Raw genomic sequence first — 19306 nt, 5'->3', positions numbered from 1 at the left:
GACATGCCTTCTCTGTCCTGCGCTTGCGCTCTGCAAGTACGCTGCAAGTTTCTTCCTCTAGTCCACGGTTGTTTTAGACTACGTTGGGGACTGGAGAAGCCTTAAGCTTTCCCCGCAAGCCAAGCGCCGAATTAAGCGCTGTGGTTATTTAAGTGGTACTTAGAAATTGTTTCTTTCAGGAACTGCAACAGGCAAGGGAGGAGGTGCCCGGAAAGAGGAAAATAGGGTTGTGTGGTCCAGGGGGAAAGAGCACCAGACTGGGAGCTGGAAGCCATTTTCTAGTTCACCCACTAACAAAACAGGGAAAGTAACTAATTACTATTTGGGAAAGTCGCCTCATTTCTTCTAATAGGTAACACTAGATTCTATGAAGATCCATTTCAGTTCTTAACGTCTCCTCTCCAGTAGTCTGAATCTCTGCCTCTGCAGTTAGGCTGGGTTTACTGGAACATCAAGGCCACTCTTTATCTCGTAATGGTCCCTTTCACGATCCTTTTTGAGCACCCAAGAAATTAATTTTTTTTTTTTTAACGTACAAAGGGAGATTAACGATTTTAAAGGATTTTTACCTGTCTCCACAAACCTAATTGTTACAGCTACAATCAGCCATAGCACCTTCAGTTTTGCCCATTTGAGGTTCCATCTGCCCCCACACAGCATCTTCCCAGCAAAGGTTTTCTGCCCAATTATCATTAAACATTTTTTTTGAACCCTTGAGCAAAATACTGTGAATACAAAGACATCTGACAGAACTTGCCCTTAATAGGTTCACTTCAGTTAGGAAGACAATACAAATATTGCCTCGTGTATACAGAATCTAGCTATTTGAGATTTTTAGAACCATCAAGCAAAATGTAAATTCTTCAAGCACCCAGAATATATCACGAAAGTCACCCATTTATAGCACTTTCTAAGAAAGCTCTTCAAAACCCGTGCATTGATTAAAAATTTTTTTTTCATCTAAATAATTGTGGAGTGATCTAGAGATCCCATATACTATCCCACTAGTTTCTTCCAGTAGTAACATTCTGCATCATTATAGTACAATACCAAATCCAAGAGATTGACATAGATATAATTCAGTCCTTACCTCATTCTGATTCACCAGTTTTACATGCATTCACTTGTGTATTTAGTTCTATGCAATTTTACCATATTTAGATTCATGTGACTACCACCAGAAATGATACAGAACACTTTTAAAGATCCCTCCTGCTATCCTTTTACAGTCACAGCCACTTCCTTAATCTCTGGCAAGTCTGTAATTTCCCATATCTCTGTAATTTTTTCATTTCAAGGATGTAATATATATGAACTATACAATGTAACCACTGAGATTTTTTCATGCCACGTAATTCCCTTGAGATCAACCCAAGCTATATATATACAACAGGTTCTTTCACTTCCATGTGTTTAACATGAAATTTTTCAAGTACAGTATCTGGTTTCCAAGCCCACATATCAAAAAGTGACAATCTGTTGGCATGAAATAAGGCCCCCAAAAGCGTAAAAACTAGACAGCAATATGAAAGCTCAGTTTAGAGCCACTATGGTGTAGGACCAACCACACCCACTTCAGTTGCCCTGGAGGATCATTGTGTTACAGAAGAAAATTTGAGACTTACCGTGACAGAGTCATTAAGGAAACTATTAAATGTGAAGAGGGCAAGAAAATACAATGTTTTAGAAAATCTCATTTTAGGTCTGCACTTAAAATGTCATTGGTGGTGTATATGTATTGATGTATATTAAGTACAGAGCTTGTTCAACAGATATCATGACCTTGAAAAGCCTATTTCTTCCTGGTTTATAACATGCACCTTGTTTTGGGACTTCTATTTTCTATTCTACTATGTAATTATATCATTTTGAATGTATGTGAAATTTAAATTTTTTGAGAGCAAAGACCTTTTGAGAGTCATATACCAAGAATCATAAAAACAGGCATCTAGGAAATCAAGGCCTAAAGAAAAGGGACTTGCTCTCAAATCACAAAATCATCAAACATTGAGAAAGCTGGTCCCACAACCTGAATCCGGTGACCCACTTTACTACCTCTTATTTTTTAACCATGAGTTCTTCAAAGCTGTACATATAGATGTCTAATAAATTCCAGGTAAATTGATTGTGTATCAGTGATCGATTTTATGAGAGGACACAAATAGGAATTTTATTGTTTATCATTAACACAGACTAAACAGAATGAATATAACACACTAGACAAAGTGACAATGAAAAGGCATTACAATGAACTCTGTACAAACAGTGGAGTTGACTGAATCTTACCGGGGTGGAAACGATTTTAAATTCTAAGGTCAACGTATAAGACTAACATCATATATTAAAAAGATTACTAAAATCGCCTCCGGGGACGCCTGGGTGGCTCAGTCAGTTGAGCATCCGACTTTGGCTCAGGTCATGATCTTGCGATTTGTGAGTTCCAGCCTAGAGTCAGGCTTTGTGCTCACAGCTCAGAGCCTGGAGCCTGGAGCTTGCTTCAGATTCTGTGTCTCCCTCTCTCTCTGCCCCTCCCCGCTTGCACTCTGTCTCTCTCTCAAAAAAATCTTTAAAAAAAAATCTTTAAAATCGCCTCTTAAGTACTATCCAGATCACATTTTTTTCCCACCTGAGCACCACCAGTCAAGAAATTGGTTTACATTTAGGAACAGGTACAAAATGATATACATTATACATGTTATCTTTAAACAACAGAATCACTCAAAAAGACAGAGGCTGGCACAATGATAGGCACAGAAGAGACCCGCCTGAGGCTTTAAAGATCAGATTATGAAATTTCCCACTTATGTTCCCTCCTCCAGACTATACTAGCTATTGAGTCTGAAGGCCTGTGGGAGAACTCCCTCTTCACTTTGCGTTTATGAAAGTTGCATGTGCTTAATGCAAATCTATTGTAGGTCAAATGGCCACATGGTACTTGTGGTCTCATCCCAAGCTCAAATGGCAGACTCCTGAGGCTACTTTCAGAACACAGACCCAACACCTCATACACATTCCTATATTTAGTCAGGTCTTTCTCTCAACAAGTTTGCCAGAAAGCACCTAGCACTTTCCCTTCAAGAAGCTAGAGATTTAAATCTACTCAAGCTTTTAAAGTTTTAGGTGATCTGGAAAAAAAAGTAAAGTAAGAATTTATGAATTTTAAAGTGTCCAAGTTTTCACATAAATTCTCCCATTTAACCTTCACACTAATTCTCCAAAGGAGTTCCTTAAAATAGAGCTAAGTAACTTGCCCAAAGACAATGATAACTAATTAGTAGAATTAGGTCTAAAATCCAAATTCCCTATCTACAAATGAACTGCTCCTTTCTAGATAGGAATCTCAGGAAATAAAAACTCCTCTCGGCTTCTTAGCAGCGAAATGTTGGATTGTTTTGTAAATCAGATTTCCTCAGATTTCATTTTGCATGGCCTAAGATAAAAACTGTTCTGCAATTTCTGCATACACCACTCACAAAAATAATGGAAGTCAGCCTAAAGATTACGATGGAGTGGGGCTGGGCAGGCTGAGAGGAAATGATGGTTTGGGATTAAAATTTCCCTTTGTTATTTTTGCAGGAAGTTCCCTACACGGAGGCCAGAGCTAGCACTACTGCCATCTGCTGGTTGGAAAGAAAAACCATTCATATGTTAATAGTCTCGCTACTATGGTGGTTGCAAAGGGGAGGTTTCTTAGGTTTATTAAGAAATCTCCAGGGTTGAACTTTGCAAGTTGTATTCTGAAACAAATCTCCATAGATTCTCATGTAGCAAGTCCACACACAGGGAACTGGTATAAGGTTGTGATAGATAAAAGGTATTATTTTCCCCGTCACTAAACATAAGGCAATTTAATTTGGCAAACATGGCAGATGACCAGTTGTAATCTCGTACTATTTACAGTTGAAGCTACTTAAAAAACAAAAACCCAATACACCAGCAGGTGAAACAATTTTATTTCACAGTTGTCTTTAAAACCACAAAGACACTATGTTCTTCATATAAAAACATTAGTACAGATAACTATACTTTCTAGAAAATGATTATATAGACCCTCTCAAAAAAAAAATGCATACCATCATATGGTTTCAGAGAAGTAGCCTGGGAAAAACACATCTGGGCTGATTCCTAAAACATACCATAAGACCACCCTGCATCTTTTGGTTCAAAGTATAGATTATTGTCATCAGTACGTGCTCCTGAATTCTTACATATTTGATAATATACAGATAGACTGGTTTATGACTTAATGTTCCATTGGTTCATCAGCCTTTTCTGCAGGTTCATCAGCAGGTTGAGCAGGCTGTAAGGGGAAGAAAAAAACAAAATAGGTCAAAAAAAAAAAATCACTTGACTAATATATACTTCTTATCACACTTACTACAGTCTGAAAGAATTTATGAGAAAAGGGGTTAGGAAAGATTTTGGATATTCAATTTTAGTTGATTGTCCTCTTAAAATTTCTGAACAAAGTTTTGTTTTTGTTTTTGTTTTTAAACAGACGTAATTTTATAGGTCTGAAAACCAAAGCATCACTGAACAATTCCAGCATTTTACCATATTGTCTTGGTTAGGAATAAAGGCCTTCCTTTTATCATCACTACTAGCCTTAGAATATAATCAGTAGATTTTAGGCATTCTCTTCCTCTTTAGCACTAATAAACAGAGTGAAAACATGGTCAAACCAACCAGCTGTGTGGAACTCACAGCATTCTCCCCAAAAGTGCTGGTTCTTACCAACAGGTTTAAATACAATGCAAATCTTGCTTCTCTAAATAGTACCAACAATATCCTCTCCAAGGTGAAAAAAAAAATTCACACTGTAGAAAACAGTGTCTCTCCAGAACACTTTATTTTCAATTATACAACTATCAAATAAGTATCTGTAAATAGCCAATGTGTATTCTTTTTTTTTTTTAAAGAAATTTTATTTATTTTTTAATGTTTATTCACTTTTGAGAGACAGAGACAGAGCACGGGCAGGGGAGAGGCAAAGAGAAAGGGGGACACAGAATCCAAAGCAGGCTCCAGGCTCTGAGCTGTCAGCACAGAGCCCAACGTGGAGCTTGAACTCATGAACTATAAGATCATGACCTGAGTGGAAGCCAGACGCTCAACCGACTGAGCCACCCAGGGGCCCCGCCAATGTGTATTCTAAATATTCAACCAAAAAGACCAGTATTTCCTGACCCTTTTCTCAGTATTTGTGAAGAGCCAACTTAGTTTCCAGAGGGTCCCCAATGAACTTTCCCTCAGTCCTCACTCCTATAGACTCTTGGCCGGCCCTGTGACTTGTTTTAACCAATAAAATGTGCAAAACTGATGCTGTGCCACTCCTGAGCCTCTGGCTTTTAGAATGTCTGGCAGCTTCCACTTTGGAGCTTTTGAACTTTTACAAGCTCTGAGACGCTACCCTGCTGAAGAAAGGTTCTGAGAGGACACAGCCATCCTAGCAGCAGTCTCAGCCTTCTAACTGTCCCTCTAAGATATACCAAGAAAGTCTGAATAAAGAAGACATGTGAGGGGAAGCTTGGGTAGCTCCCTCAGTTAAGTGTCCAACTCTTGATTTCGGCTCAGGTCATGGTCTCATGGTTCATGAGATTGAGCCCTGGGTCGGGCTCTGCTCTGACAGTGTGGAGCCTACTTGGGAGTGTCTCTCTGCTCCTTCCCTGCTTGTGCTCGCTCTCAAAATAAACAAATAAAATAAAATAAAATAAAACAAAACATTAACAAAAACAAAAAACAAAAAACAAAAAAAGGGGTGACTTGGTGGTTCAGTTGGTTAAGCATCCGACCTCAGCTCAGGTCATGATCTTGTGGTTGGTGGGTTCCAGCCCCACATCAGTCTCTGTGGCGACAGATTGGAGCTTGGAGCCTACTTCGGATTCTGTGTCTCCCTCACTCTCTCTCTCTGCCCCTCCCCTGCCTTGCACTCCATCTCTCTCAAAATTAACATTAAAAATTAAAAGAAAAAAAAAAAAGACGCATAAGTAGAGCCATCTTGGATGTTCCAGCCCCCCTGCTTCAACTGACTTCAACACAAGAGGCCCTAAGTAAGACTAGCAAAAGAATTATTTAGCCAGTTAACCCATAGAATTGTGAAAAATAGCAACAGATAACTAGATTATCAACCCTCTTTCACTTATGTAGATAACTGCTCCCTCAGTATTTCACATTACTCAGTTCTAAGTTCTCCTACTGTCATTTGAATTATGAGCCTACCTCAATAATTAAAAACAAAAATGGTAGGTTTACACACTTGTGGTAGGAACAGCAGCTTATGACAGAACTAAAGTCTCTGGTGTAATGATTAGTTATATACCTGTGCCTTTCTCTGTGGTCTTTCTTCAAGACCTTCCAGGAATGGAGATACATCATCATCATCATAAATCGTAAACTCCAAGTCTTTACCAACAATTCCAATGGAAACATTCTGAGGGGGAAAAAAAGGTAAAAATTAAAAATCAAGAGAATTTAGGTTGGAAAAATGTTTATGATTAAATGGGTGAAACAAAGCAGAATAAAAGTTTATATAGCACTGAAATAAGACTTGAAAAACACTCAATGTAGAGAAAAAAGGAAGAAAACTGTAGACTCTTATAACTTGCAAATTTCATATTTTGATAATCACGAGTAACTTCAAAGGTCTATGCCACCAAGAAATTCGCAAGTTGAATCATAATGTGAATGTGCTGCAGACCAGTGTAATGGAGCAAGTCACTTAGCTAAGCAGTAAGCCTAACTCCTAAGAAACAATCAGGTTTGTTTCTTGTTTAAGAGATGATGGTTCTTAACAAGGAAAGAGAGTAAGTAGTGGGTTATAAAGTGCTGAAGTTGGTGGGCTCCTAGAACTATGTTCTACATATTAAAATTAAAGACCAATTCTTAAAATGCTCAGTGAATGCTATCCAGTGTAAAATTAAAATTTTAGTGAAAATTTGAGGCATAAGGATATATAGGCCTTCTCTCAATGATTTCACTGAATCATTATCCACGATTCAGTAAAAATATGAAATCAGAAACCCAGATACCTGAACAAACTTTTCCAAAGTGTACATGTCAACAGTTAACTATAAACCCAAATTTTAAAAGACAGTCATCTTCAGTGATAGCATTATGGGTACTTTAAACAAATAAAAATAATTTAATGTACATTCCTGATTTCTTTGAAAAAAATTACTTTTATGATAGGAAAAATTATTTTCAAAAGATTATCAGGCTATAAATTCTTCACATATATATTACATAATAATTATCTAATCACTGTAACAAAATGGGTTTATAAAATGCTGACTGATACCTATACTCTGGTTAATGATCATTCCTGCATTGTACTATATGGGTCCCTAGATCATTCAATCTCTTCTCCTGGACATCTTCTAACATTTTCCGTTCTCATTTCACTGAGAAAACAGAAGCAATTAGAAGAGAATGTTCACAAGCTCCCATGGTATCATATCCCTAGATCCTCTCCCTTGCTGTGTTAATGAATAGTCCAATTTCCTCTCTAAGGTCTGTCTACCTTTCTTCCACCTGTGTACTATTTAAGGACACTGGTCTAGCAGTTTTTCTCATATTCCTCCTACATAAATGTTTCCCTTTACAGGGATTATTCTTATAACCATGCACCAAACATGCTGTAATTTCTCCCATCTTAATTAAAAGAAAAACAAAACACAAAACTTCCCTTCATTCTCTTCCAGTCACCACCCATTTCTCTGACCCTGCAAGAGAAAATCTCCACAGAGCTGCCTCCAGTCCGTCCTTGCCCATTCTCTACTGATTCATCCCTTTCAGGCTTTTGGCTCACCATTCCAATGAAACTGTCTAGTCGAGTCCCCCATTACATTTAATTCTCACTCCACATCTTCCTTGATGTATTACCAATTTTTTGTTCCTTCCTCCTTGAAATAGTTTCTTCATTTGCTTTCAAGAATGTCTCACTTTCTAAGTTTTCCTCCTATCTCCCTGGTCATCATTCTTAGTCCTTTTTGCTGATACTTACCTTCCAATCTCTGAAGGTTAGAGTGCCCCTGGCCCAGGCCTTAAACCTCTTACAAAACTATGATTCCTTTAGCAGTGTCATCCAATCCAGTCTCAAAATGCCATTTCTACATAAAGACTCCAAAATTTGTAAGTCTAGGCTAGACCATTCTCCACCAAACTTTAGGGGAGACACATCTGATAAATGCTTTTTTTTTTTTTTTTTAAAGTAAGCTTTACACCCAACATGGGGCTTGAATTCACAACCCTGAGGTCAAGAGTCGCATGCTCCACTGACTGAGCCAGCCAGGTGCCCCAATAACTGCTTATTTTATATCACCAATGGACAATAGGCATTTCAGGTTTAATAAGTCCCAAGCTAACTGCCTGATCTTCCACAACTCCCACCCCCAAACCTGTCCCTTCTACTGTCTTATCCATCTCAGTAAATGTAAACCTCTCCTTAATCTATCAGGCCCCAAATTTTGAAAACAACTTGTTTTGTTGTTGTTCTCACACCCTCACAACTAATTCGTTAGCAAACATTTTTAGCTCTAATTTCAAAACATACCCCAAACTGAACCACTTACCTCCCTCTCCAACTCCACAGCTCTGCTCTAATTCACCACGTTCTCTCATCTGCATTACCTTAACAGTTTTAAAACTATTTTCACCCATGTTGCCCACTATAATCTGTTCTCAAAATGGCAACCAGAATGACTCTTTAAAACCCAAATCAAATCATGGTATTCTTCTGCTCAAACTCTTGACAGCCCACTCAGAATAAAACCCAAAATACCTACAATGGTTTATACATGATCTGGCCTCCATTTATCTGACTTTATTCCTTCTCTTTCTCTTGATCACTAACTCCAACACTACTAGCCTCCCTGCCTCAACTACAAGGAATGTTCTGGACTCAAGGCCCTTATACTTGTATTCCCTGGATTAATCTTGTGCTAGACATCTGAATGGCTCACTCACTCACTTCCTTTAGATATTTTCCTCAAATTTCACTTTCTTGACCATCCAAGGCCATCCTTGACCACCCTATTTTAAATTTTCCTCAGCACACCTCCTTCCTATACCCAGATGGTCTTTCTCATTTTAACCTGTTTTATTTTTTCTGTGGCATTTATCACCTTCTAATATATTATATAATTTACTTATGGGTATATATTCTCGCCCCAACTTGGATAGTATGTTCCATGAAGGCCAAGATGCTTGCTGTGCTTATATTCTCAATGCCTAGTGTCTGCATGTGGTAGGTGCTCAATACATATATTTGTTAACTGAGTTAATAATACAAAAAGGTATCAGGGCGCCTGGGTGGCTCAGTCAGTTGAGTGTCCGACTTCGGCTCAGGTCATGAATTGGCAGTCTGTGAGTTCGAGCCCTGCATCAGGCTCTGTGCTGACAGCTCAGAGCCTGGAGCCTGCTTCAGATTCTGTGTCTCCCTCTCTCTCTGCCCCTCCCCCACTCATGCTCTGTCTCTTTCTCTGTCAAAAATAAATAAACATTAAAAAAATAATAATAATACAAAGGTATTCTGACCTGCTAAAGAAATGTAGGGCATTCTACATAAAACTTACTGGCTTTATTGCTTTACACCAAAAAGAAATGTTTAAAAATCATTGCAAAATCAGATCACTTAGTGAACAGCTTAAAGAGAAAGAATGAACCAAGGCAAATCTCCCAAATTGAAGAACTGTGTACACTCCTCTATTACTTATACTTATGAAATAAGTGATTGACCTGTAATGTTAAAACTTCAAGTTGAAAAACATGATTATCTACCTTTGTAGTTAGGTCCTGTTCTGCAGGAAGTGTCTCTCGTAAGGCACGCAGACCATGTTTAACCAGTTCATTCAAATTGCCTATGTAACAAATTAACAATTATTTCTTAATTTCATCTTCACATGAGGCTGCTTTTACCAGGTCTACAGTCTGTTATTATGGTTTTAGTCACATAATAAATATATCACAATAAAAAGCCAAAATTTTAATGTTTAGCCATATAATCTTCTAATAATAAATAACATTGCTATTATTTTACTTAAAGAGGAGAATACATGATTTTTGTTACTAAATTTCACCTTTATGCTAAATTAAATGAGAATCCTCACTCACAAATGCTACAGCTCAAATTTTTGTAAAATGTATTCTATGGAATTTATTTGCTCTTTATAAACAAAGTCTCCAATATTTCTATGTGGCCAGTATTAACCTGATACCAAAACTAGACAAAGATATCACAAGAAAATAAAACTACAGATCAATTATTCTTATGAATACAGACACAAAAAAAAAAAACCTCAACAAAATATCAGCAAAATGAATCCAGCAACAATTATGTTTATGTAAACATTTCTATATATAGTTACTATTATAAATCATGATCAAGAGGGATTTGTCCTAGGAATCCAAAAGCTGGTTTAATATTCAAAAGCCCAATAATGCAATACACCACAATAGAATGAAGGGTAAACAACCACACAGGCACCTAAAGAGATGTCCAAAAAACATGTGTTAAAGTCCAAGACCACTGTTTAAGCAAAGCACTTGAAAACCTGCCCCATGATCACATCTTCCATCATCATTTTACCTTTCTTTTTCATAGCTACCCTAATTTCTTGTCTATGCACTACTTATACAGAAATGTCTATGTGGCTAAAAATAACAACAGAATCATAGAAAACTAAAAGTTGTCAACAGAACTTATAATTGGTAACCAATACAGTGGTTCTCATCTCTGGCTCATCTCTGGAGGGGACAAGAAAAAAATTACTTACACTCCATAAACCCAGACATATGTCTCTCCAAGTAAGTACGAGCTGATTGAGAACGTGCTCCAATGGACATAGCTCTACAGTCAAAATAGTTAGCAGAGGGACAGGTCTGGAAAATGTGAGGGCCCATATCCTACAAACAGAAAAAAAAAATACACATACATATATATACATACATTACATATATATATGTACACACACACAATTTTTGACTTTGAGCTAAAAATTACGAAATTTCTAGTCAGTTTTGAAAAAATCAAAATATAACAAATATTCTATGAACTTACATCATAACCAGCAATAAGCAGTCCAACACCATATGGTCTCCGGCCATATCGTTGCGTTGGTATCTGGGTCTCTTAAACTAGTTAAAGAAACTGTTCTAACAAGGAATAAAGTACTATCTTTTTTTTCAAGTTAAACATTATTAACAAAGAGCTTTGGTTTTTTAATTGCTGCATAATCCATCACAGCAAAGAGAAAATAAAAGAACCATATTTCTTTGGCCCCATATTAAAAAACGTTGGGAGGGGGTGCCTGGGTGGCTCAGTCGGTTGAGCATCCGACTTTGGCTCAAGTCATGATCTCAGGGTCTGGGAGTTCGAGCCCTGGATCAGGTTCTGTGCCGACAGCCTCGAGCCTGGAGCCTGTTTCAGATTCTGTGTCCCGCCCCACCCCCTACCCCCCACCTCCCCGCCCCTCTCCTACTCGCATGGTCTCTCTCTCAAAAATAAATAAACATTAAAAAAAAAAAATTTTTTTTTAAATGTTAAGACTCTCCACAAAACCTAAGAATGAGTGCCAGCAAAATGATCTCCTCTTATGTAGAGTACCTCATCTATTTTGGGTGAGAGGTTAAGAATTTGGGGGGACATCTAGAACCACCAATAAAAACTTTAAATCTCCTCTAAAAATGATACTTGAATAGTTTTCCTGAATTGGGCTTCTCTATGTCTGGAATAGGGTTGATGAAAGAGCAATCTAATGCTTTACTTAGAACATTTTTCCATGGCAAAACTTCCCACAATTCTAAATTTTAAACATTGTTATTGAAAAGTAACTAACCTTAAAGTTTTCAGAATCTTACCTATCCTATGTATTATATTCCCAATAATTAACATAAGCATTATGTTGTATTTTATATAATAATTAACATAAGGATTAAGTATCAAAATTCTTTGAATTTCACACCCATAAATCCTAACATAAAAAGGATACTGCTTCCAATTAGAGATACAAGACGAGACACAGGAAGAGGTCTGTCAAATACAAATCTGGAATCCAAACACTCCTGGCGCATAAAATTACTAAAAAAGAAACAAGAAAAATTAGTTATTTCAAATCAGAGTTATTTCAATCTAAATAAAGTAGTTTGATTTCTTTTTGCTTTTCCTCACATGGATTAAGAAAGACATGCCACAAGGATGCATTTTTACACTGAACTCTGGGGCATGATGAGGTTTTTAAAAAGACTAAATATTCCTTAGCTCTAGATAAACTTGGTCTCTGAGTAGTTTAGAGAAGGCTGAGCAAGAGAAAAAGAGCAAGCTCTCTTTTCTTACCCTTTCCCACTGTCAATAAGATTGTCTTAATTCTAGGTCTTAAACCAGCAAAAAGAGTAACTATTTGCTTTTTTTCTTGAAAGCTGACTGAAATTTCCCCGAAAGAGCAAATGCAAGGAATAGAATGCATACAAGGACAGTGCTACATGTTCCTGCCAATGTTGCTCCTCTCCATAAGCAGCACTCTAAAGGAGACACAGAACACTAGACTATTGAGTCTCACTGTTAAACGTACCAAGATTCAAGCAGATGTAACATTGGGGAAAACAGAATTCATGCCTAACGATTAAAGACAACAGGATAAACAACAGGGAAATGGATATGCACCTTTCTTTCCATGTTGCTTTGCCTAGTTTATGTGTATGTCACATCTGGTAATCAAATGTTGACTGTGGGAACCATGCTATTTGTTCACTGCTTTTATTTAAGCTAATTTCCCAAGGCTATCTATACTGCATTGCCCAATATGGCAGGTATTGATTACATGTGACTATTAAGCACTTAAAAGGTGGCTAGCCTGAACAGAGATGTACTGGAAGTGCAAAATACACCTGAAATTTCAAAGACTCAGTACAAAAAACAATGCAAAATATCTCATTAATGAAGTTTTTACATTGATTACACATTTACATGGCAGTATTTTAGATACATGGGGTAAATAAAACGTTTGACCATGGAACATATTTTACACTTTCAAGAGCTCTCAGAAACCAATAATGCCGTCACTATCTTGCCAACCTAAGAGAGCAGGCGACTCACTGGATAACTCTAAAATCTTCAACGGTGGCATTACTATTTGCATTTCGTGCGTATATTCTTTCTTCCCTAATTAAATCACAGGCTTGGGGCACCTGGGTGGGTCAGTCAGTTAAGCGTCTGACTTCAGCACAGGTCATGATCTCACAGCTCGTGGGTTTGAGCCCCATGTCGGGCTCTGTGCTGACAGTTCAGAGCCTGGAGCCTGTTTCAGATTCTGTGTCTCCCTCTCTCTCTGCCCCTCCCCTGTTCATGCTCTGTCTCTGTCTCAAAAATAAATAAACACTAAATCACAGGCTTAAGAGATTAGTTTTGGCTAACTACCTTCAACCTCCCAACACACACATTCATAAATTACCTGAAAGGCACTGTGTTAAGTGCTCTACATGTTAGGCTATTCAACAATAACTCTGAAACAGAACATACTAAAAGCATCAATGGTGTAAGTAACTAGCCTCACCTCAAATCCTAAGTGGTTTCAAAGCCCCAGCTCTTCACTTATATGTCTCTCATCTCTATCTCCTCTGGACTCTCACAGAAATCTACCTGTTCCTCTCCACTTTCTACCTTGTATTAAAGATATACTACTAGATTTTAAGTTCCTAGAAGACAAGATGTATATCTGACTCATACATACAGAATGAATATCCAGTAATGAGCTTCGCAAAAAATAAATGTCTTACAAATACTGGCATATTAAAGTAAGGGTAGTTCTGCCAATCCTTAGAAACCAGACAAAAGTGTCAAGCTCTTCTTAGACACAACACTGTCTCAAACAATAAACACTGAGTTAACAAGTATCGCATTATGACGTGACTTCTCAAAAGCTTTAATCTTAACATGGCTAATTGTAGTAGTTACTACTACAGGGATCAAGAAATGGAATACTTAGTAACTGAGCCCAAATCCAGTAAGGTATTCACAATCTGAACTTCTAAACTCTGCCAGACAACTTCCTAAAACATCGTATCTTGATGAATCCAAATGGATGTTTCTTTTGCTTTTCAAGATCATACTCACCACAACAGTCTAGCATCAGCAGTAAGTCCCGCAATCGAGATACCAATATGGTTGTCAACATGGAGAATTTTTTTCTGATGAGCTGCAAGCTCTGACTGTGCTCTCTAAACAGAGACATTACAGAACATAAAAATACGTTTACGATTCTATTACCGACGCAGTGAAACGTCTATCTGACAGTTCCATTTTCTACACGAGGAAGATTTATTTACTGCTGTACTTACCTTCAGTGCAACCAGCACTGCATGGGTTTTTGACTTCAGACCAACTGTGGCTGAACCTTGTTTAACAGCTTCCATTGCATATTCAATTTGATGAATCCTGCCCTAAAGAGAAAACAACACATCTTACAGTCATCTTGTAAGATCCTTTTATATATTTAAAATTGATTTAGTGGTCCCAAATCTCAGGGGAGTATGGTTAAATCTCAAATGATTTTTCTTTTAAACTAGGAAACTTATTAATGATAAATTTAGGTTCCAGGATGTCTAACATGATTATATTCCATTTTGCCACAGCTTACACTTTCATGAGTTTCTAAAGTCACTTCACAGATATAGTATAAAACATTTTTACTGGGACACACGGGTGACTCACTCAGTTGATTAAGCGTCCAACTTTGGCTCAAGTCATATGTCACAGTCTATGGGTTCAAGCCCTGTCGGGTGTTGTCCTGACGGCTCAGAGCCTGGAGCCTGCTTGGGATTCTGTGTCTCCCTCTCTCTCTCTGCTCCTCCCCCACTCACGCTTTGTCTCTCTCCCTCTCCAAAATAAACATAAAAAAAAAAAAAAATTAAAATAAAGAAAACCACAACATTTTTACCTGAGGGCTCCAAACAGTGACATCGTTGTCATACTGGTTGCGAAACTGAAAATAAAAGAAAAAAAGACCTGTTAACTTAAGAACACTACAAATTCCAGTTTTTAACAAGCTCTATCATTAAAAACTGTTCTCCCATCTGTTTCCATTCAACATTAACACCTGCTATTAATACAAACTCATTGGAAGATTACTGCTACGATCAGTTGCAAGCAAATTCTAAATTTACCATGAGCTACAAGGGAGGAGCAGATCTAGATGGACCCATCTTTCCAACTTCCAATTCTACCACTATCTATAGCATTCCCTTTGGGTTCCGTTCCTAAAGTTCATAGTGTCACCTTTCCTTCCCATCTCTGCTTAGGCTCTTCTCTTATACTGGGCCCTAATAAATGATCAAAAGCGCTTTTTCTTTAACCTCACTCAAATGTCTATCTCTCTAAGTCTTCTCTATTTTTCTCCCAAAATTCCAACACATACTCCCATCAGTTCTTTATCTACACTCCCTTTCTACTTTATAATTAGGGACATGTCAGATTTATCTTTGAACCCTTACTGCACTTAAAACGGTGCCTTGTACGTATAAACATTCATACTGAAGAAAAAACACAAGAATGTTCTCGGGAAGTTAGATGTTAACACAAATAGCTACAGAGCCAGAACCATTACTGCTTTAATAAGGGTACTGAAACAAGTCTACCAGCACAATATTGGGGAAATAACCCGGGGGGTGAGAAAGCTGAGTGCTGGAATGGCAGACATGAGACTGGAAGCCCCGAGCCCTAGGCTGTGTCCGTGATAACACCACTTCTCTCAGCCTCGGTTTATTCACTTGGACAAAGTGAATGAAAAGAACCCTTTCTGATCGAGTGTAGGGGAGAGAAAAATGAGACGGGCCCACAAGGAAAATGGACGCTGTCCTGGAACCCAAACCCTGGGATCAAGCCCGCAGTGGCAGTACAGGGAAGCCGCCAAGTCAAGTCCCTATTTCCTCCTCTCCTACATAGAGCACGAGGAGCCATTCTGAACCGCTCGGACCTACTCCGGCTGTAGGAACTTGAGGGGCGAGCTCATCTAGTTGACCGAGGAGGTAGTGTCCCAGGCCCGGCGGAAAGCGAAACAAGCCCGGGAGAAAGGCCGCACTGACTACCCATCGCCCCTCTCCCCGCCAGGCCGGAGATGCTGAATCACTGCTGGAACCCTCCTGTCGGCCGAGGTTCCCATACCCCGTGGCCCCAGGCCGCTCTGAGAATGACCGAAGTGGCGGCTCACCATCCCCCAGTCGGCGGATCTTTGCCCCAACCCTGCCTGAGCTCGGAATCCAACGCACCATGGTTCCGGCGCGGGTCTGGCTGCGGCCTCCAGCAGAGGTGCGGACCCAGGAGCGCGGCCGAAACTACCGCTCGGCGATCTACAAACAAGTCTTCGGATTTTGACGGCGGCGGCGCAGGGCAAGGCAATCTATCCCAGAGATATCGATAGGCTCCCAGCGCTACCCCACCCTCAAACTCCCAGATCACCCCCCCAGTAGGCGGGGCCTCGTCAGGAGGCGGGGTTGAGATTGGCGGGAAATCTTGGGCGGGGAGCGCCCGCGGCGGCTGAGAGCTTCGGGGCGGCCATACAAAATCGCCCTTCTCGGATCCTCAGTGATTATTACCTGTGTATTGCCGATTCCCTCCAGTTTCTCACCGCTCGGCTGATACACCTGAAATCGTTCGAGACGACGCCTGCGACTACAGGTGATGCAGTGTGCCGCTCGAAATCTCTCATTCAGGGTCCACAGAGATTTGGGGTATTGTGTGACTGGAAGAAGAGCGAGGCTGTAAGAAAGGCCACAAAATAATGGTTCGTTTGTTTGTGTCAACCACCCTCTTCGTCAAGTACTTTGTGTACACGCATTTCTTTCTACTTCGGAAATCCTTTTCTCCATTCCCTGGAGAAATCATTTTTCAAGGCTCTGTTGCCATTGGTCCCTCTTTAGTATCATTACTGGTTTCCCCTACAAGACTTTGAACTCCATGAGGGCACTAATGCCTTTCTCTGGTGTCAAAATCAAGCACGATGCTTGTTTTTTCTTTATTTTGTTATAATGTTTTAATCGGGTAGATCAGACCACTGAGAAAAACTGGACATTTTCTTCTGAAACACGTATTTTCTCTGTTGAGAACTTTTGGCAAATCCACAGAGAGTTTAGCACAGCTCTGCAAACATCTGCCAATTTAACACCTACCCTGTACCAACGTTGACATATTTTCTTTATAAAGTAGGAAAGTTAAGTACCTAGACTCAGGCAAGGTCCACATTGAAAGTTTGGTCCTTAATGATCTAAGCTTTTGCAGATGAAGTAACAGACTCAGGTCACTTCTGTGATTTGCTCGAGTTCAGAGCAATTTAGTATCACAGTCTGTTTAAACCTTTCACTTTGATATTTTGGTCTTTTTTTCTCTGTCAAATATTTTTCAGGTTAAATAGGACTCCCTAGTATTCTGCATTATGAACATACGATGTTTTATTTAACCAAATCCCTGTTGTTTAATATTTAGGTTCCCCCCTACTCACCAACTCATTTATGAACTGCTTGGTACATAGTTTTGCTTGTATACGCCAATACTTCCTTCTTTAGAATAAATTCCTAAAAATGGAATTGCAGAGTCGAGTGAAATGGATTTTTCCAAAGCTTTTAATAAAAAGTGCTAAGCTGCCCTCCAGAAATGTTTTATCAGTTTATACTCTCCACAATAGTATATGCAACCTCCCTGGTGGTCTAGTGGTTAGGATTCGGTGCCAACCACAATAGTATTTGAGGGTGCCCTCCTCCTCCTTAAATTCACCAATACTGGTTGTTGTCATTTAAAAAAGAATATATATTATATATATTTATTATATATTAATATATTATTTATGAATTATATATATTATTATATTATATCTTTTTTAATGTTTATTTATTTTTGAGAGAGAGCATGTAAGTGAGCGGGGGAGTGGCAGAGAGAGAGTGGGACAGGGGATTCGAAGCAGGCTCTATGCTAACACCAAAGAGCCCAGCTCAAACTCATGAATGAACATGAGTGAGATCATGACCTGAGCCAAAGTTGGATGCTTAACCAAATGAGCCACGAGGCACCCCAAATTGTTGTCATTTTAAAAATCACTGTTAATTTAGTGGATTAAATTAGCAGATTGTTCTCTTCTGTTTCTCTAGCACCCAGCACAATGCCTAGCATATACTAAATGCCTAATAAATATTATTTAATGAATGTTGAGTGCAAAGTAACTACTCATTTAATAATTGTTATATAGTACATAAACATTTTGGCAATTCTTTTCTGCATATGCGTATATTCACATGCTTCAAAAATATGTGTAATAAATATATAATTGTTTTTAGAAATAAGATCATACTAAACTTTTATACTACACTTTAAAAGTTATGGCCATGTTTTCGTGTTCATAAGTAATGATATATATTATTTTCAATAGTGACATAGTATTCCATTGTGTAGACATACAATAATTAACTAAACTATGGGTGAACCATTAGCTTATTTCCAAGTCTTCATTATTATAAAAATACTATAATGAATATTTTTATACATACACACATTTTTGTACTTTCCTGATTACCTCCTTATGATGAATTCATAGTAATGGAATTGCCAGGTCAAAGGGAACTTGCATTTACAATTATGATAAATATGGCTAAATTACAAAAAAGCAAAAACTTATATCAATTTATATTCTACAGTGCCTGAGAGTCCACTTTCTTTATACTTTCACCAGCACTGGATAGGGTAAGTACTTTTTACCTTTATCAAGTTGATAGGCAAAAAAAAAAAGAGGAAAAAAATCTCTTTAAATTTACTTGTATTTTTTGCTTCCTAGCCAAAAAAAAAAAAAAAAAAAAAAAAAAATCTTTTCATGTATTTCTTGTCTGTTTATGTTACTTTAGTGAATTGCCACTTAATTCCCTTCCTCAGTTTATTATTATTAGTCATTTTCTCATTGATTTCCAGGAGCCCCTGCCCTTAGGTAGTTAACCTATTGCTACCGTGTTACTTTTGTAGAAGGAATGTATTGAATACAAAGAAAAGAAACCCAATGAAGCTAGTTCAAGTAAAAGTTAAGGGGAGGGACAGCATGGGGGATACTGTAAGTATGTAACAGGGAATCACGTAACACTCAACATAGGGATTTTTTTTAAAAATGTCTACTTATTTATTTTGAGAGAGAAGGGGAGAGAGAGAGAGAGAGAGAGGGAGAATCCCAAGCAGGCTCCACACTCAATGCAGAGCCCCGTGTGGGCTTGATCTCACAGTGGTGAGATCATGACCTGAGCTGAAATCAACGGTTGGACGCTTAACCCACTGAGCCATCCAGGC

The 19306-nt window shown here is 38.4% G+C and overlaps 1 protein-coding gene and 2 long non-coding RNA genes across 5 annotated transcripts in view; 1 reads left to right on the top strand and 2 right to left on the bottom strand.

Moving 5' to 3' along the window:
* Positions 1-3936: 3936 nt before the first annotated feature.
* PSMA1 (proteasome 20S subunit alpha 1) lies at positions 3937-16395 on the bottom strand. 2 transcript variants are annotated; one of them, XM_086677911.1, is made up of 10 exons: positions 16258-16395; positions 14931-14975; positions 14332-14433; positions 14108-14211; positions 11988-12076; positions 11057-11127; positions 10773-10902; positions 9778-9857; positions 6320-6430; positions 3937-4300 (listed from the first exon to the last, which is right to left on the bottom strand). In XM_086677911.1, the coding sequence occupies exons 1-10, from the start codon at positions 16258-16260 to the stop codon at positions 4244-4246; spliced, it is 792 nt and encodes a 263-aa protein (XP_086534037.1). In that variant the 5' UTR covers positions 16261-16395; the 3' UTR covers positions 3937-4243. The 2 variants fall into 2 exon arrangements, with proteins under 2 accessions (XP_086534037.1, XP_086534038.1); XM_086677912.1 differs by having other exon boundaries at positions 14332-14428; positions 16258-16338.
* LOC147576637 (uncharacterized) overlaps positions 16374-19306 on the top strand; it is a 93749-nt gene continuing 90816 nt past the window's right edge. The window contains exons 1-2 of the long non-coding RNA XR_015240986.1: positions 16374-16666; positions 18673-18718. This is a non-coding gene — a long non-coding RNA (uncharacterized LOC147576637). The remainder of the gene's footprint in view (positions 16667-18672; positions 18719-19306) is intronic.
* LOC147576638 (uncharacterized) overlaps positions 16528-19306 on the bottom strand; it is a 48567-nt gene continuing 45788 nt past the window's right edge. For both annotated transcript variants that reach the window (XR_015240987.1, XR_015240988.1), the window contains exons 2-3: positions 17487-17559; positions 16528-16747 (exon numbers count right to left, since the gene is read on the bottom strand). This is a non-coding gene — a long non-coding RNA (uncharacterized LOC147576638). The remainder of the gene's footprint in view (positions 16748-17486; positions 17560-19306) is intronic.

The sequence above is a fragment of the Puma concolor genome, chromosome D1 (assembly GCF_028749965.1).
Source record: "Puma concolor isolate L17-30 chromosome D1, mPumCon1.1.hap2, whole genome shotgun sequence".
NCBI lineage: Eukaryota > Metazoa > Chordata > Mammalia > Carnivora > Felidae > Puma > Puma concolor.
The sequence above is the reverse complement of the archived record's forward strand: the minus strand, read 5'-3'. Positions and strand labels throughout refer to the sequence as shown.